This window comes from Hyaena hyaena, unplaced genomic scaffold (assembly GCF_003009895.1).
Source record: "Hyaena hyaena isolate Hyena2069 unplaced genomic scaffold, ASM300989v1 scaffold_279, whole genome shotgun sequence".
Taxonomy (NCBI): Eukaryota; Metazoa; Chordata; class Mammalia; order Carnivora; family Hyaenidae; genus Hyaena; species Hyaena hyaena.
The window spans coordinates 807,232-827,456 of record NW_024080910.1 but is presented as its reverse complement, the minus strand read 5'-3'; the positions used below and the strand labels follow the sequence as shown (position 1 = coordinate 827,456).

The 20,225-nt window shown below is 38.2% G+C and overlaps 1 protein-coding gene across 1 annotated transcript in view; it reads right to left on the bottom strand.

Annotated features, from left to right (window-relative positions):
- The window catches only part of SLC35F1 (solute carrier family 35 member F1), a 180,704-nt gene that overhangs the window by 138,256 nt on the left and 22,223 nt on the right, over positions 1 to 20,225 (bottom strand). The window contains exon 2 of the mRNA XM_039246030.1: positions 18,528 to 18,708. Within this exon, the coding sequence (XP_039101961.1) occupies positions 18,528 to 18,708 (181 nt within the window). The remainder of the gene's footprint in view (positions 1 to 18,527; positions 18,709 to 20,225) is intronic.

Genomic DNA, 20,225 nt, shown 5'->3' with positions numbered 1-20,225 from the left:
GCTTAACTGACTGAGCCACCTGGGCACCCCTGCCTCCATTTTTAAAGGATACTTTCCTTGTTTATAGACTTACATGATGACAGGTGTCTCTTTTCTTTCTTTCAGCCTTTTAAAAATATTGTTACATTACCTTCCTGCCCCTACCATTTCTGGTGAGAAGTATTTTCCCCCCAGTGTGATGTATCTTTTCTTTCTTTTGCTGCTTTCAAGATTTTTCTCTTTGTGTTTTGTTTTTAGCAGTTTGGCTGTGATACACTACACCCAGCTGTGGTTTTCTTTACATTTATCTTGCTTGGGATTTCCTGAGCTTCCTGGATTTATTAGATGCCTTTCAAAAAAATTTTAAACTTCTTCACTCATACCTCCTCAAACATTTATTCTGCCTCATTGTTTCTTTCCTCTTGTTCTGGAAGTTCAGCAATATGCTTGCTGGATAATTTATTGTCCCAGATATTCTATTCTGTTCTTCTTCTCTTTTTTTTTTCCACTCATTTTTTTCTGTGCTTCAATTGAACACTTTTTACTGGCCTATCTTCAAATTCACAGACTGTTTCTTCTGCTGAATCCTACATTCTTCATTTTTGATACTGTTTTTCTTTTTTTCCCTAGCCTTCCTATTTGACTACTTTAAGAGAAATTTCCTGGTCTTTGGCGAAATTTCCCATTTCTTCATGAGTGTTGCCAGCCTCTTCCACTGGAACTTAAGATTTTGATCATAGTTATTATTAAGTTCTCATCTGATAATTCTAACATCTATGGTATTGTTAGGTCTGCTTTTATTGATTAGTTTCTCTCTTGACCATGTGTCACATTTTCCTGCTTCTCCACCAATTTAGTAATTTTTATTGTACCTGGCTATTTTGTATAAAATAGCAGTAGACACTGAATGAAAAATATTTATTTTCAAAAACAGAATTTCCTTTTTCTGTGTCAGGCTGCTTGACTGGGGGACTAAATCAATCTGATCATTGGGACTGAGATTTCTTACAGCTTTAGTTTGACTTACTTTACTACCGACAAAATAATTTGAAAGGAGGATCAGTACTTACCCTTCTCCAGAACTTGAGGTCTGAGAACTGGTGAGATTCTGGAGATCTCTTTGCACTTTATCCCCAGGTACCAACTTGGGTACCTGAACCATGAAAAATATACCATTATTCTACAATTCAGTTGACTACTATTCGGTTTCTGGGGAATTCTCTTTGTTCTCTTGTCCTGTAGTAAGCTTTTTGCACTATAGAAATCTCTCCCTGCCTGGAATGTCTCAGAAGTATTTCCTTCGACTCTCTTGCCATGCCTCCAATCCTTGGCAGCTGAAAGTATGGGCTACCTCCAGTTCATTTCTCTCTGATCTCCTGTACTGCCCTTTTCCATCCTTAAAATATGGCTGTCACGCACTTGAGAAGGTTCCACACACATCAGGAGAATCTCTTTTAGTTTTCCGGTGCCACCTCCAAGTCTCTGGTATACATGCCCTACACTAGGCAAAGACCTATGTTATGGAACATAGTTTGTAGGAATGTAAAAAACTGCTCTGTGGCTGGGGTACTTTAGAGTATAGTCTGCCACACCAGCTCACATGAGTGAATTACAACTTAAGGTTTTGCTGTTTTATTCTTACCTCTTTCTTTGTGGATTCCTTCTCTTTTGTGGATTCCTAGATCTCTGCCAGGGATGAGAGAAACCAAATCTTCTGGAATTTCTTACATTTGGATTTCTTTGCTTCCTTAGCTTTATATGTTTTTGTTGTTGGAGTGAGGGTGACGGTCTTTTGTGTCTAGTTTTATCCTACACAGAAGCCACTATATACTTTTTTGATAAGTTAATTCATCTCTCTGAGCCTCAGTTTCTTCATATATAAAATGGCCTATACAATGGTTGTAAGGCTTTAAGTATGTTGTAGCTATATTGTATATTTTCATTTCCTTTCTTTTTCTCCTTTGCGGTGGCACTTTAAATGGTATATAGTGTATTCACAGAATCAAACAAACTCACTGTACACTATTTCTTTCTTCCTTATTTAATTGTGCTCTTCCCTTTATCAGTCATCATCCAAGCTGAATGGACTGACTTTGCACCTGCTGTTTCAGAAAATCTAACTCATCTTGAAATATATTAGTTTTATTCAGAGGGCTTAAGTATAATAACTGACCTTAAAAGAGCCACATAAATTGGATATGTCTCTCAAATATCAAATAGATTAACATTGTAATGACATCATCTCTGAGCACATAGAATGATCAATATATGTTAATAAACAATTTTTATTGGATATTTATCCTCATTTACTCAGCCAGGAAATCTGAGTCATACAGATATTAAGCTGACTTGCTCAAGGAAGAAACATAATCACAGTAGAAGCCATCCTTCAGTGTAATGTTACTGTCCTGATTCTCATACCAGTCATCTAAACTGCATTGCTAATTTATACTGATTTGGGATTCCTGGAACCTACTTCTATGTCACTTTCATTATTTTTTAAAAAGGAGATATGAATGAAGTGTATGTACTAAGCTCACTTCATTTTTTTGGATTAAGTATTAATAAAAATGCATAAGAGTAAAGAAAACCATATGTAAAAAACACAGCCATATAAATAGCCAGGATATATTTGGCTAATGGGCATAGTCCTACTATGATAGTAGCTCAAATTTCTCTATTTCTCTCCAATTAATTCTTTCCAGGCATATCTACAGCAGTAAACCTCCCCTGGAATCTAAAATCCAAATGTTGGATTTTGCCTAAATGACCAAAGGTTATCCCTCTGATTTCTAAGCAAAAAGAATCTTTTTTTTTTTTTTTTTTTTTTTGAATGGAGATTCTGATTAAACCCTAGCTAAACTGACTCATGTGCTTTGGTTTACATGGTGCCCCAAAGGATTAATACTGATGTCATTTAAATGATCACAAGTTGTGTTTACAGCAATAAAGAAAGCTAGGCTTAGGTAGTATTAATAGCCCTACTAATTACACTACTATAAAAGGTTTATGGATGATATAAATTTCTCTGTTATTACTCCAAGGCTCTAGCAGTGGCATTCTTCCAGAGGAATGTATCACAGGGCTCATTTGTTTTCCTTTCTTTACGCTAACTCACAAGGAGATGAAAACAAGAGACTGGGTGAAAGGAAGAAGGAAAAGAGTCCACCAGGAGTTAGTCTTACACCAAGAATAGACTATGCAAGCAATCATTATCATGATTTTATTTTAGAATTCAAATGCTATTTCTTCTTGCCAATAAACTCACAAAAGGATGCTCATTTCACTGGTAATTAAGGAAATGAAATTTAAAACAATGAGATATTTTTTACCTTTTGTCAACCTAGAAAAATATATTACTGATAATATCCAGCATTGGTAAATAAGTAAGGAAATAAGCTCTCAAATACTGTTAGTAGGCTTTTGAATTGGTAATAATTTCTGGAGAGGAGAGGTTTAGTGATATTTATCAATATTTAAGATGCCCTTTGCTGAGCATTTAAAGTTTTATTTTTATTTTTTTTAATTTTTCTAAAATTTTTAAATGTTTATTTATTTTGGAGAGGCAGACACATAGTGCAAGAAGGGGAGGGGCAGAGAGAGAGGGAGACATAGAATCTGAAACAGGCTCCAGGCTCTGAGCTGTCAGCATAGAACCCAACATGGGGCTTGAACTCACAGACTGTTAGATCATGACCTAAGCTGAAGTCAGATGCTTAACTGACTGAGTCACTCAGGCACTCCTCAGCATTTAAATTTTTAGCAATCTAAGCTACAAAATACTCTCACAGGCATTTAAAATATATTTACAAGGATGTTTCTTATACAATAGAAGAAATAATTTAAAATTGGCAATAATCTATACGACTGCCAATTACACATCAGTACTATTATAGCAACTTAAAACTGTAAGGTAAATGTACATGTATGGATAGGGGAAACTTTTCAGGATATATTATTAAGTGAAAAAAGCAACTTTCAGAACAACACATATAGTTCATAGCATTTACACTAAAATGCATTATAACTGTATATTTGAATGCATATGCATAGAAAAATGCCATGAAAATGAATAATAAAATTTTAACAAAGATTTCCTTTGAAGAAGAGAGGATTTATTTGATGGGTAGGTCTCTTTTAAAAAACATACTTATGTCTGTATTTGCAATGTTTATATTTACCTAATGTAATATATCTATTCATGTATTATTTGGGTAACTTAAAGTATTAATATAAATTTTAAAATAATTATAACATTGTCACCTCTGTCTAAGAGTCTCTTGGCTTTTCATGGTTTCCTCCTAGTATTTAGCAGTTTTTATAAAGCAGATATCCACCAGAAGCAGTCCAACAAAGATTTTTGATCAGAAGATTTATTATTAAAGAGCTCTTTCAATGTATGTTAACTCAACTAAATTGAATTATTTTAACTGGAAGTTCCATATTAAGGGGCGAATGGAATTCTTTGAGTTTAGCAATAATGCTGTATACAGAGTACAGTGTCTACCAAAGTTATTTTTTATAAAACCAGTACCTAAAATATTAAGTTTATTTTATTTTATTTTTTTACACTTGGATCAATGTCCCCATTCTGAAATCCAAGGAAACTTAGCTTGCACGTTAGAAGACATCCTGCTCAGGAGACAAAAATTACAATATTACGTCTTTGGCCTCTTTTCTTCAAGTAGACAGGCTAATTAGAAAGTAAGAATAACAACAACGTTCTAGTATCTTGATTTTGAGCTTCTCGAACCTTATTAAAAGACCTTATTTTGGTTCAATGAATGGAGCTGGGAAGTATGTGCTGATTTCAAAAAATTTTTAATGTTTTATTTATTTCTGAGAGAGGGAGAGAGACAGCGTGAGCAGGGGAGGGTCAGAGAGAGAGGGAGACACAGAATCCGAAACAGGCTCCAGGCTCTGAGCTAGCTGTCAGCACAGAGCCCGACGCGGGGCTCGAACCCACAAACTGTGAGATCATGACCTGAGCCAAAGTGGGACGCTTAACCAACTGAGCCACCTGGGCACCCCAGTATGTGTTGATTTCAATGGGTATGGGGAAAAATGACTTTTTATTAACGAATTCCTTCCTCTAACTATTTTTTTAAAATCTTAAATTCAATATAAATCAAAAGTAAAGAAGGATTTACGTAGTTATCCAAAGACTGACCAATGCACTTTAGCTTAGAGCAATTCAAGTTTTAAAAGAGTGTAGTGATGAAGTTGTGGCAGGTGTCAGACATAAGAGTACGGCTCAAGAGTGATCAGAGCAGTCCGGGCAAGAGGTGATGGCTTGGCCACTCTAGAGCAAATGGGTACAGAAAGAGGCCATCAGAAAGGGTCTCACATAGTGTCTGGTACACACTGGGCTCAATAAATAATTTGTGAAAGTTAACTGAAGACAACTTTGTATCAGTCAATGTATCTCACAACCAAATGTAACTTTAACTCCAGAGATGATGGGAGTTTTCTAAGGTAGTTTGTTAGGTGTGTTTAAACTTTAATCATGGGAGCTGCATAGATACACAGGGAATACTCATGGCTGGAGATATACTCGCTAGAGGGAGATACCCTTTCCTGGTTTTCAGGTGACACCATGAATAAATAGATCCCATCAGGAATTTTGGTACAAGATTAGCAGGAGGCAAAAATGATTTCTTCAAAGGAATCATAATAATTGCTGCATTTAGTTGGATATTTATCTGTGCTACTTTCTGCAAACAAATTGGGACTATTAGAAATTGTATACATTGTGAGGCTAGTTATTAAAGACACCATTAATTTACTCCTTCAGAATACTGTCAAATGGTGACCTACCCTGAATGAAATGCGGTATTTGCTGAATGGAGCGTGCTGTACAGTAAGAAAATGAGAAAATGGTCAAAAGCAAGAAGTTGACACTTTGTTTTTCCTTCCTGTTGCTCCACAGCTGCTCATGGTCCCAATGAGTTGTTGGGAGCCCTTCTCCTCAGTCAGGTTCTGAGATAAAGCTTGTGAACTTTGATATTCTTTACTGTGCTACTGTGTTTCACTTTATAACATTTAATTATTGAGGTTTCTAACATTTTACGGGCATTGTTGAAACTTGGGAAGAGCTTAAGTTCACACACCAGCAAGTGTTAAAGTACATCCCCAAATGACCAGAAGGGTAAGGGGCTTCTTAAAGGGATAAAGCCAAAAAAATAAAGAAAAGTAAAGGACTGTTTACCATTAAAGAAAGGGGTCACTTAGGCCAGGGACATTAATGGAGACCTGCAATCTATATGTAGCTGCTTATAAGAGGATAGGAGACCTTTGAGAGTCTTGGAAGTCACTAATAATTATGAAATTAGCCAATTGTCCTAGCTCAAAGAAGTTTAGCAGTCAAGAAGTCACCATGGCTAAGTCTAATAAAGAACATGGATGGTATCTGTGTCTTATTCTACTGGGGTGACAGTGTGTGTGGGTGTGTGTGCAAGGACTAGAGGAACAACTGTAGCTCTTTTAGCGCAAAGTCAGGATCCTAGAACACAGGGTGTGTGCACGGGCCAACAGAAGGCCACGACCCAGCAATGTATTGACTGTAACTGCTTGTAATGAATTCTTCTGCTGTGAATAATTGGGAAGGGGAGGACTGGTGGCTGGATGGAGAAAACAGTCATGAAAATAGATGACAAAGCAGAAGTAAATCCTTTTACAATGGAGATTTGATGGAGATGAGGGAAAGTGAGACCCTCAGGTCTGGCCTCTTGCAACTACAGGGACTCATTACTAGTCACTCTCTTGTCTTGCCTGTGAGCTTAGAAGGAACGGGAGAAGGGAGTTCATCGTTACTCACCTCGGTATCCTTCCCATCTGACAGTACAGTGCCTAACAGAACAAGTCCCTCCAAAAGCATTTGCTGAATAAATGAATGAAGTAATAGATGAATGAATACATGAAGGAAGAAATATGTAACTGAGGAAGCTACAAGAAATTAAATTGATATAAGAGACATATGAGCAAGATGTAATCAGTTCAGAGCCTTCTAGAAGGTTCTGTATGAAATAAACATGGGCAGAACTAAAACTATAAAACTCAGTGGGCTGGGGAGCAGTTGCATCCTTCACTTGTGGATATGGGGCTGACTCCTTTCGTCAAGAGACACTCAGAGTATAGGAACACACTTTCCTGTTAGGTATTCAAGTTACTCAGCATATCTGATGCCAAAACAACAGGAACCAAGAGTTGAGATTTACTAAGTTTCCATATAGTAAATAACTTAAAATTTTTAACAGTGCAGAGACTTCCACATTTATGCCACTTACATAAGATCTGCCCACACATTTCTCTGTTAGAAAGAAGTTACCAAGTTTCTTAACTTTATTTTTAGAAGTTGAGTTCTTTGTTTGCTTCTGAATGATCTAACTTAGTTTCTTTTAGTCTGACAAAAGTTTAAAATCAATAGCTTGCTTAAAGCTGTGCTATAATGGCCCTGAGTTTAACACAGCACAGCTGGAAATTTCGACCTCAGTGAATGACATCCACTAAGCCAAAAGTTGAAATGTGCTTGTAGGTACAGAACCAGATGCTTTGAATTTGGTGAGACCCCAGCAGTCCATTGAGTTTGTCTGTGGCATGCTTTTCCTGCTGAAAGATGGGTGAATGAGGGCTCCATGATCTTGACAGCATGGCCTTCCCCTCTTCTCAGCTAGAAGATGACATACTGGTGGCCATTTCACTGGCTCTATAGCCCCCAAAGCTTTGTGCTCTCTGGGGGCTTCTGGCAGCTCTTTTTCATCTTGGATTATTTTTATTTTTTCCTCTCCCCACCCTGATTTTATTTTTCAACTTTAAACTAGGACAAATGTTCTGACCCTGTTAAAAAATGGAGGCAAGTTTTCTTTAATGAGCTCATCGGAGGACAATTCTTGACTGTGCGGTAGTTCATTAGTAAGGCTAATCTCTGCTTATAGACTTCATACTATGGCTACCACCAAAATATCCTTAAAAGGGACGTGCTGCTTACTGCGTATTCCAAACAACTGATGGAGATTTGGGATTCTGATTCTAAACAGTGATCCAACTCTCCCTCTGGGAATGCATCTGAAGAATCCCTACTATTGTAATGATAGGTCTTCTAAAGCACCTATGGTCACTGCTCACGGATGGATTCCTTGCTGGAAATTATCTTGGACAGAAATACCATCCCTTCCTGGCTTTGGTCAAAACCACATTTCTTTGTCCTCAACTTCTCCAGCTGGCAAATGCCTTGGTCAGCAGGCCAAATAGGAATGTGATCTTCCCAGCTGCTTTGGCTCTGCTTTGCTTTCCATACGCGTATTCAGTTGGTTGCAGTTCACAGATGTACGCTGCTGCATGTGTTGTGGAAGAGAAACATTCAGGAAAAAGGTAATCAAACTTAGTTTACAACATGCTGATCTTAATTGGTGTCCTTGTCCTTCCAAGCCTTTCCTTGAGCAAAGAATAGTAACGTGGAGTTGTAATTTGCAGGCATGCCTTAAAATGAATCTGGATCTCCTCTGTAATATCTATATTTGTAGTGACAGTTTTATCTTAGTAAAGTGAATAGGAATGTTTTTCTTCCCATTTCCTCCCATTTGTGTATCAGTTATGATTATGGAGAAGGAAAAAGCTGGGTGAAGAGAGGAAATGGGAGAAGAGAGAGGAAACCTATACATGAATGAGAAGAAAAGAAAGCGTGGGAAATAATTTTGCTTTGATATTTCATGGTCAAAATCAAAGCTCTAGAGAAAGGTACTCATTCATTTCTAGGGACAAGCACGGATCTAGGGAGTTGTTCTTTCAATTCTTCCTTTGGCAACCCTTCCCCTTTATGATCTCTCATAGTTCAGGTGCAGTTATGCCAGAAAGTAGAAAGGTGGTTCCCATTGGACAGATTCTGGATGCTCACTGTTGCCCGCGCCTTGACCCTCTCCAGAAAAAGACCCCCACTCTACACCCTGGGGGAGAGGAACTCGGGCTAGTGCATTTCAGAATGAGTCATGCACCAGTATAATAATTCTTTTTTTTTTTAATATTTTTATTTATTTCTAGGAGAGAGAGAGAGACAGCGTGAGCAGGGGAGGGTCAGAGAGAGAGGGAGACACAGACTCTGAAATAGGCTCCAGGCTCTGAGCTGGCAGTCAGCACAGAGTCCGGAGCAGGGCTCGAACCCACGAACCGCGAGATCATGACCTAAGCGAAAGTCGGATGCTTAACCGACTAAGCCACCCAGGCGCCCCGCACCAGTATAATAATTCTATCAGTGAGTCCCCTTACTCACATTGGTCACTGCAGTGGTGAAGACACATCTAAAATGTCTCTTCTTTTTGATCTTCTATGAATCATACCAGTGCCTACTGTGACATCCAGTGACAAATTAAGAAGAACACAACTGCTGGAATACGGCTAATGAATTTCAGGTTCCTCATGATGGAATTTATCCAAATTAAGGGTTATGTGTGTAAAATCCAACTTGCTAGGGAGAAGAATAAATATTTTTTAAGTCAATATAATGTCAATGATGGCAGCATATATGTATTCAATGCTTCTATAAGCCTGACCCTATGCTAGAAATTTTCCATACATCACCTCATTTAGTCCACAGGAAGCCCATCAGGCGGTTACGATTATTACCCTGACATATAAAATTAAGAAAAACAACACAGAAAAGTTATGGAAACTTAACAGGATGATGCAGTGACTCTTACATTTGGTTTGAACTGAGAAACAGAAAAAGTCTAGACCCTAATTGTTTAAAATTATATTTTAATTTAGTGGACTTAAGTAATAATTCCTTACAGATGGACATTTTCTTAGGCATGACCAATTAGTTCAAGGTAAAAGAAAGTAATATTCATGCTACTTCATAAAGTGTCAAATCGTAAAAATGATCAGAAACATAAATTTTGATCCTCTTTTCCTTAATCTTCAAGTCATTTCCTTTATGTTTCTTCTCATGTAAGTTACTGAAGGGACACAGTCACTCCAGTTGTCAATCAGACCCCACCATTTGCAAATACCACATTTAAATGTAGTGAGTTACATGATCTTCTTTCTGGTCCTCAAAAATCTCAGAAATGGAAGCCAATGAAACCAGATACTCCAAAAATGCATACATAGGAATTCTGATCTAAAGTAACCACAATGCAATTCTAGTCCTGCGAAGGAAAAAAAATGTTCGTTTCATTTTTCCTCCCTGCAAATCTCATGTAGCACGCTGCAGTACTGTCTGCAAGATGGCTAACTGCTGAGTCTTTGATTTAATGAAAACTTAGGGAAAGCAATTCAACTCACTGCAGGGACTGCTTTGTTCTTCCATTATGATTCTTTTTTAATGAGAAAGATGATTGTAAGGATAAACTCTATTCCTCTGAATTTTTACACTAATTACATACAAAGCACTACTTTGGCAGAAGGGGACTTATCTCCTTCAGGCAATACAGTTATCATCTTGTAACCACCCTTCAATCTCCCACATGAACACTGGAGGTTCGTGCCAGGAATGAGTGGTGCTCTATGCCAGCTCTCAGCATGGATAGGTGACTGCCTAAAGATTTCCAGAATTAACAGTCAACGTGGACTCCAGATAAGACAGAGAGACAATCCCTCCCTCCAAGCTTATGTGCTGTCTGGAATGAATGAATCAGAAGCACATCCCTTAAATGAAGTATTTGGCATGGGAATGACGGAGGGTTTGATGGATAAAGTGCGTGTGTGCATGTGTGTACATTTATAAGATGATTCATTAAGAAGAGAAGACAGTGTTGCATATTCATGTCATTTTCCTTTAATCTAAAAGTCATTTAAGTGATACTGAAAGTTCTGTGCAAGGTATCACTCTATTTGAGATTCATCCACTTTAGCACAAACAGGACATGCCCTGTTGGGTACTCTGATTAAGACTGTGGAAGAACTTGATTTGGTGCAGATTCACCCTGTAAGCACTGCATATGTATGGAGTGTGTGTATTTTTGCATTGTTTAATGGACTATGAACTTGATAAATAACAGTTCATGTCACAAGAGCAAGGTCCTTTGAGTAGGTTTTTTTCCTTTTCTTTTGGAAACTATGCTCATTCTTATAGTCTAAAAGCATGCCATCTGAAGTGAGAAGTTTTAATGGTGAACTCCTAATATTCCATGCTATAGTTTCCCTACTGGAAACTCTGGTCCTAATGAGACATTATTTTATCATGGTAACCATGGAGGGACAGTAGACAGTCAATTAATTCTTTTTCATTCATTTTGTTTGGCCTTTGGTCAGGTGTATTAAAGTCAAATTTATCTGTGATAAAATCCATTTCTTTTAAGTGTGCAGCCTGAAGAGTTTTAACAAATGTATACCATCCTGTAATCTCTACAATAATCAAGATCTACAGAACACTCCCCTGAAAGTTCGCTTGTGCCCCTTTGCAGTCAGTCTCCTCTCCCACTCTGAGGCTCTGGCAACCACATATCTATTTCCTCACTTTATAGTTTGGCCTTTTCCAGAATATCACATTATTACCCAGGATATAATTACACAGTACAGAAGCTTTCATGTCTGCTCTCTTGAATTTATCATAATGTTTTTAAGCTAATCCATATCATTGCATGTGTTGGTCCATGCAATGGATCATATCATTCCTTTTCATGGCTGAGTGGTACTCCATTGTATGACTTTACCACAATTTGTTTATCCTTTCACAAGCTGATGAGCGTTTGGGTTGTTCACAGTTTTGGGCCATTATGGACAAAGCTGCAATGGACATTTGTGTATCATTCTCTGTGTACACATCATGTTCTCATTTGTCTTACGAGAGTGTGATTGATGGGTCATATTTAAGTGTATATTCAACCTTACAAGAAACTGCCAAGCTCTTTTCCAAAGTGGTGATATCATTTTGCATTTGCAGCAGCAGTCTGTGAGAGTTTCAGTTGCTCTTGCTAGAACCAGATTCTAGTTTTCTCTTGTGATTTTCTCTAATAATTTCCCACCATGGTTTGTGTATATTCCCGTCTTCTTCTTCCCTCCCTCCCCTCTTCCCACCTTTTCTTCTCTCTTCCCCAACAACATATTCATAATTCCCATCTACCAAAGATTCATCTGAGCACCTCAATTCCTAACGTACAACCTTTTGATAGTATGGGGACTAGAACTTTCCATACTTGAGTAAAAATAAATGCAACCCATTAAGGAATAGGAATGGAGGTTTGCCAGGTAATTTCCCACATGGGAGAAATTTTAAGAGGCTCCAATGAATTAATTACCTCACCAGTCATAGGTAAGTGACAGTAGTATTTGTTCCCACAACTTCCAAGGGAGATATGATTCAGAATTTACACTGCCAACCCACTCCTTCTCCTCAGTGACCCAAAGTCCAACCCAAAGTCCTTCTCCTAGGTGACTAAGTAAAGGTTATCCAGAGAATTGGAAATTGAGGTATGTGTGAGCGTAACTTGGGCTTTTGCTTTGAGGAAAATCCTGGATCCTGCTTTAACTCTTTTCCCTGCTGTGGCTCATGCTTTTGATCTCCTATGGTTTGGGTCAAAGAACATCTCAACAAAGGCAGGGGGCAAAGATTGACAGAGGCACAGCAGTATTCATAGAATAAGGGCCAGGAGATCCTTAGGTGACTCTAGGATATGATAGACTGTGAAATGCCTGATACCTGTTTCCAAGACACAATTGTGGCTCTCTGAGAGGTTTATATGATTTTGTAAGAAGTCCTACATTTCCTCTAATTACAGATATTTAAAATCCTGCAACATGGGTAATTGAGAATTTAGCCTATGTAACTGTATGTAAGAAGTGCAGGGTTTCTGCAAAGAACAAATATGAAGCCTTTCTGGTGTGGGAAGAGGTAACAATTACTTACTGATTAATGTTTCTCCCAGCCATCACCAAAAAAAACAAATGCTTTTTTGGCACAAATTCCGAGAAGCGTATTCATTTAAAGTGCTGAGGGCTATGGGACTGGACCATTGGGCCATGAATTGCACCTAGCTGTTGTGTTTAGACAAAGCTGTCATTTTTATGTATTTCTTTCATCTCTCTTGCCCTCCTTGAGTGCCCGGGGTAGGAAAGCGGAGATGGTGAGTAGGGCGGACAGGGAGAGAACAAGTGCTTGAAATACCTGAACAGAGTTCATTTTTTCAGCCTCCCCACTTAGAACTGAAATTTGAACTAGGATTTCCGTCGTCCAGAATTTAATGTTCAAAATGAATATGTTTTTCATAAAAAGTATGGCATGTGTTTACTTTTCAGTATTCTCTCTTTAGAAAAAATCAAAGGGATTACACATGGTGATGTTTTTATGAATGCTCTGTCAGTACTATTAAAGAACTGTCTCTTTCACACTAACACAAAAAAACATATAAATGATTCAATAGATACTTTAATGTCCATGTTTCAAGAATTTTCTGAAAAGCAAAACACATGCACAACCCATCATACTGCTTTTAGCTAGAAGCTTGTCTTTTATTCAAAACTGGGAGAGCTTATAAAAATATCTTTCAATGAAAACGCAGAATTTATAAAACAAGTCACCAGAAATATATCTAATGATGATCTATGGTGGCCACATTTTCTTTTCTTTCCAGGGTTTGTACATGAAATGAAGCAGATGCTTCTATTTGTGTTTTCATTACTGATACCCATGCCTTGAGGAAGGACACAAGGATTAAAAGTGTTTTTCCCCCTCAGCATCTCGCCTTTGCCCCATAATTCTTTCCTACCCAATCACAGAGTAAACTGTAAATGAAAAAAGAAAGAGGCATTAGAGAGACAGGAATTGAGAAAAACTGGCAGAAGAAGAAAAGAAGGAAATTATTGACTGTTTTAAAAACTGGTTTATATTCACTCAGATGTTAAACATTGTCAAAAGAGGAACCATGGGTACCTATTATTCAAGAGCTGCTGAAAGTACTTCTGGGAAGCAGCAGGATTCTTATAATAATTGGTAAGAGAACTTTATGGGCAGAAAGTCTAATAACATATTTTTGTCTTGATATCCTGTCTTCATCTTTGTTTTAAAAAGCCTGTCACACTTCTCGCTTCTCGAACATAACTGTGAGAATGGTTGGGCTTCAGTTAGACCCCATCCTGTTCTTTCTTCTTGTTCATAGTCTTTGCTTTTTGTGTTTCTCTGCTTCCTGATTTCAGCTAGCATTGCATGGAATTTTAAGAAAAAACGTAGACATGAGGAAGAGTCTTCTTTTGAGAATTTCTCAGGCCAATCTGCAAGTTTTGGGGAGCTTTACTCTACTTTTCTAGTTATATTCCTGTGAGACAATAGAAAATATATATTGGTCTCTGCCCTCAGTTCCTGGCACAGAGCTCCTAAAACCCTTGTAATTTCCTAATAAGAGTACTTAGGGGCATCTTTTGATCTAATATTTGGTATTTGACCCTGGTTCCTGACACAGAGTTCCTAAATCCCTTGGAGTTTCCAGGGTGATAGCAATGTCTTTTGTTCTAATGAGGGACTCTTGGTGGGCTCCAGATTAGGGACTGGTTACCACAAAGTCCCAGCCATGATTAGAAGTTTGGAATTTTAGGCCCCATCTTTCCATTCTCCAGAGAGGTGAGAGGGGCTGGAAAAGGAGTTAATGATCAACCGTGCCTACATAATGATGTCCATAAGCATCTCTAAAGTAGAGGATTCAGATAGCTTCAGGGTTGACAAATGCATGATGATGCGGAAAGAGTGGCATACCCAGAAAGGTATGGAAGCTCCGTGCCCCCTCTCATGTACTTTGCCCAACTCCTCTCTTTCATCTCGATGTTCATCTGTATCATTTAGCATATTCTTTCATTTACTGATATACTGATATATACTGATAAACAGTATGTAAAATGTTTTCCTGAGTCCTGCAAGCCACTTTAGTAAATTAATCAAACCCAAGAAGGAAGTTGTAGGAACGTCTGATTTACAGTCCTTTAGTCAGAAGCAGAGGTTACAACCCAGACTTGCAATTAGCATCTGAAGTGAGAGGGGCAGTCATGTGAGGCTGAGCTCCTAACTTATGGGATCTGACTTCCTATCTCCAGGTAGACAATGTCAGAAGAGGAATTGACTGTAGGACACCCAGCTGATGTCACAGAATTGCTTGGTATGAAAAAACACCACACATCCAGTGACAAAGTGTGTTAATTGTGATGATAAGTGTGAGAATAAAGGAAGAGAACTGAGGTTTTTTTGTGTTTTTTTTGTTTTGCTTTGTTTTGTTTTTATAATTCCTGAAGCCCTACTAGGTATGTACAGCATGAGTGTGGATTTCAAGCATCAGTTCAATGAGGACATTTTAATTGCCTGAATAACTTCTGTAAAGTGGTTACTGTTAACCTACAGAAGTAATAGCTAATTCTCAAACTTGCTGCTGTGTCACTGGAACTACTTGTTTGAAGTACTTTTTTAAAAAATATATAAAGTGGTATTACTGAGGCTCTTTGTTATAAACAGCAAAAACTTTTTGAATTTAAAACTATTTCTAATAAAAACCTACTACCATACAAGGAAAGGGCTAGACATAAAACTTGATCAATAAGACACAAAGTTTTTAAGGATGGAGTCACATTTTTATAGGAACCAATTAATAACCAGGGACAAGTTCAAAACTCCAGCCTGAACTAGAGTTATATTGGAATTTCTACTGGAACCTGTTGCTTCAGAGTTTTTGATCACTGCTTTAGGGAGCATCTGATAAAGAGAACTCAGTTTAACTTTGAAGTCAATGTTCCATAAGGCTTTTGCCATAAATACCAACCTGAAGACTCTTGAAGGGTTTCTTGCATTTATCACATTGTATTCACAGGAGACAGTCATAACTTTTTAGAAGTTGTACGGTTAAAATGATAAAGAAAAATGTCTTTAAAAATACATTCCCGATGGGAAACCTGGGTAGCTCAGCTGGCTGAGTGTCTGACTTCAGCTCAGGTCATGATCTCACAGTTCATGAGTTGGCGTCCTGGCTTGCTGCTGTCAGCCTCTCAGCACAGAGCCCACGTCAGATCCTCTGTCCTCTTCTCTCTCTGTCCCTCCCTTACTTATGCTCTCTCTCAAAAAAAGAAAAATTATATATTAAAAAAAATACATTCCCGAGACTAACTTCTTGCAATTATGTGGCCTAAGATGTGTCAAATTAAATGGTGGCCTGGCAGGGTTAGGTGACGTCTGTGCTGGAGAATTGGAAAGACGGTCATTTTGCTCAGTCCTAATCTGCAGCCTTCTGAGAGGAGTGGTCAGAAAGCACCAAGAAAGGAGAAGAAATTGTGGTTGTGAGAGCAGCTCCCTTGCACGCACCAGACTTTCCATCCTTTGAGCCTCTTTGCTCTGTTGTTCATTCCCTCTCAAATCTCGAGGTGCACAAGGAAAGAGATGATTATGTCTCTAGAACATAGAACTGAATCAGTCTATACAAAATTAATGTAATTACTATGTTGATTTCCAGATGTTAGCTTAATGCTAGCCTATTAAAACTTCTAAAGATGAAGATTAAAACAAACATTGTGAGTAAACACTCAAATAAAGCCATGTCAGTGAACTTAGTGATAGTCTGAGGCACTGGCAGAAATCTCCAAATAGGGCACCTTAGGCATTGATTCTGGCCATCACTGACTGGGATAAACAAAATTCCCTCAGGTTCTCTTCAGTCTACTTTCCAAAGAGGCTCCAAATTCCTTGTCCGAGCCCTTGGCCTCTCGCCAATTGTGTCTCTTCCCTCCCAACCCCCCCCCCCCCCCCCCCCCACCCTCCCCGCCTGAAGCTGGGACCACATTCTCTTTACTTTGCTGTTGTGCCTCAATAGACCTTGCACCAGTGCCAGTTTCTTCTTCAGGGTTTTGAAAGTCAAGCAAAAACCCTCTGTTTGTTCAAAAGTATCCTTTCCTCCTCCAGCCTTTCTAAGACCCCACATGGGGTTCCAGGGAGTCCAGCGAGGCACGTGACCTGGGCGAGGGTGAGCTTTACAGCTCCTAGTTCTACAGCCTGGAGCAGGTTCTGGACACAGAAGTACCATTTCCTTATTTATAAAATTTTGGATAATAATACCCGTTTCTTTGGATTGAAGAAATAAAAGAGATAACTTACATACAGAGTGTCTGACACATTATGGAGTCTTGACAGAAGGTACTGTTATACACTTTAGGTCTTTTGCTACATTTAGTTTTCTAAGCTTTCCTGTCTCTACCCATGACAGTGAAATTTTCTCCCTGTTTCTTAGGGTGGTTTGATTTTACTTTTTTCCTCATGCAGGTTTTTGTTAAATCTCTGGATTCCTGGCAAGTAAGGTGGTCAAGAACTCAAAGACTAATAACAGTTCACCATCTCATAGTCTAGAGTATTTTACTTCTAAAAATCTCCAGAAGATAAATTCACCACTTCCCTGTGAGTTTTGTGAGTTGTCTTGTTTGCATTCAGAGTGTTCAAACTGTTAGCTTCCAGATCACCTTGAGGAAATGTAAGTCAGACTCAATGTCTATAGCTTTTTTATCCTGAGGTTTTAGCTGAAATTTTATTCTTAGATTAATTATGCCTACTAATATTAAATTTAAAAAAATCAAACATTGAGAATGCAATTTTTTGATACTAAAATGATTTCTAATAGTTTAAACAAATCCAAAGTTAAACTGGGATTCAGTCTCAATAAAATCTAGGATTGGCTACATCGTTATAATTAAGCAATATGACGCTGGATGGCCATTTAAATAAGAGTGAAAATGAAATACTACTATAGTTCTTATAAAAGTTTCAAAAAAGCATGACTATTAGCATTGATGAAAATAGTTATTCCTGTATCCTTATTTATTATTAAGGTATAAAATTGTCTTCAAACCTATTTATGGTTAGTTTTCAATGCATATTTCACAGTCAACAGCTTCTGGGTGTGAAGTGTTAACTATTTCTGGGCCAAATTAAATAAAAAGAGTGTTTACACCAGATTCAATGGTATAATCATAAGGATCTGAATTACACTCCCCAGAGATACACCCCAAGGATTTCAACTGCAATTGCCAAAACAGAAAAGTTTTTGTTGCATTGATTCGTGGAGGACTTGCTTTTTGAAGTTTAGACAGAACATCTCACCTGACCATTTGTGGACTTTTTCTTTCCTTTCTTTTATTATTTTCTCTTTTTTTATTTTCCCTTTTATTATTACTAGAGTTGTTTGTGTTTTTGGACAATATACAATTGTCCATAATTCCCTTGGATTTCTGAGGACTAGCATTAGTGAGGACAGCTGCATCAGGCCTTTCTGGGGCCCGGGGAAGCACTCTATTTAGATTCGCCGAGGGGTATAAGGAATGTTAACAGAAATTCAAACAGTGAGCAATTGTACATTTTGCCTATACATGCGTTTCCTACTTCCTGCTGAATGCACACAATTTATGCTTCTTTGTGATTTATTCGTTCATTTTGTTTGCTTTATTATTGCAAAATAGGAAAGTGAGATTTGAGTTTTTGAATTGTCTTATGATTATGTAAGTGGAAAAAAGTTAATTTAGTCATGGCTCATCGTTCTTCTAGATGTTTGTAAAAAAGAAACCGAGCTATTCCAAGCTACATATGGGTTTTGCATGCTTACCTTGTCTGACAGCTAGTGTGGTGGTATAGACCAAGAAGAGAAGGATGTAATTGAGGAAACTCTGGAAGACGGGTGTATTGGCGTGGAAATCTTCTGACAAGTACTTGCTGGTCAAGCCAATTCCACAAATAAGAAGGGATAACACCTGGCCCAGAGCCACAGAGATTAGCATCTCCCTGAAAAGTAAAGAGAAACAGCGAAGATCAGCAGGAAGTCAATTAAAACAATAATGGTTAAAATTTACTGAGTACTTGTGCCATTCACTAGTCTAGGTGCAATAGGTGGTATTTCTTTTCATCCATCACAGCAACCCTACGAGCAAGGTGCAATGATTAGTGAGGTTTCACAGAGGGAGAAAAAAAGCAAAGAGGAGTTAAGGAATTTGCTCACTGTCACATAACGAGGAAGTAGCAAAGCTGGGATTTGAGACCAAATCTCTCCAGGTGATCTTGGCTTCTAGCCATGGCTCTCAGCCCTCCGGAGCCTGTGGAGGAAATTAACATCATGCCTGATGCCCACCATAGCACTCACTAAGTGTTCAGAAACCCGATAGAACATTTGCACGCTGACAAAGAGGCACCATACTGTAACCTTATCCTCAAGTCCTCATACCAATAAAGAGAGTCTTTTGTGTATACACTGAAATCTTGGATCCAGGACCACTTAGGGGAAGGGGCTGTACAAACTCCTCGCCATTCCCAGATTTTGGATCTTAACTTTGCTCTAGCAAAGACCAATAAGCATTGGTCTCCACCCTCCTCTACACAAGTTACTGCTGCTTGCCTGTTAAAAAGTTATTCATAAGACAAATTTAGTTACTGAGGTGATATAATAAAACATTTCAAATCCTGTACATTTTTTTCTGTGGCTTTTGAATAGGCATTGTACACCACTGTAGTAAGGACTAGAGACAAGAGTCAAGGGGTTCACTTTGCACAGAAATAAAGTACCCATATGGGCTTTATGATCACATAAACTTGCATGATCTGACACAGGAAAGGCTCCTGGAAGTACAAAGCACTCTTCTGCCTTCCCTAAAGTCTCATCTGACTTTCCTGGTTTAGTTATAGAAACAGCAATGTAAAATAAACAAGAATATTATTTCTAAACATAAAAACATTAGTCAGAGGATTTGCGATGTTACATATTCCTCCCCTGTGGCAGATGTGAATCCATGTTTCTGGAAGGGGCACAGAGTCCTGGACAGATACCTTAGTGGTGTCTTGCTTAAAAAAAGAAAAAAACTGAGGTACCAGAGTGGCTCTGTCAGTTAAGGATCCGACTCTTGATTTCAACTCAGGTCATGATCCCAGGGTCATGGGATTGAGCCCCGCCTCAGGCTCAATGCTGAGAGTGGAGCCTGCTTGAGATTCTCTCTCCCTCTGTCCTCCCTCCTTCTCTCTCTCTAAATTAATAAAATAAAAGAATAAATATTTTAAAAAATTAAAAAGGAAAAAGAAAAGGGCATTTATCACATTTTGGTCATTCCATTTGTTTCAATGAGAAGGAAAATTGTAGCAAGGCATCAGGGCCCATTAGAAAAGGCTTTCCTGAAGTTAACCTGTAACATCCTGGCAGAGATTTCTCCTTGGTTGCCCTTTTTCCAGGTACTGGCCTTGACCCTTGAATTCAATCTTTATAAAGGAATCAAAGAGATATATTTTTTAAAATGTTTTATTTATTTCTAGGAGAGAGAGA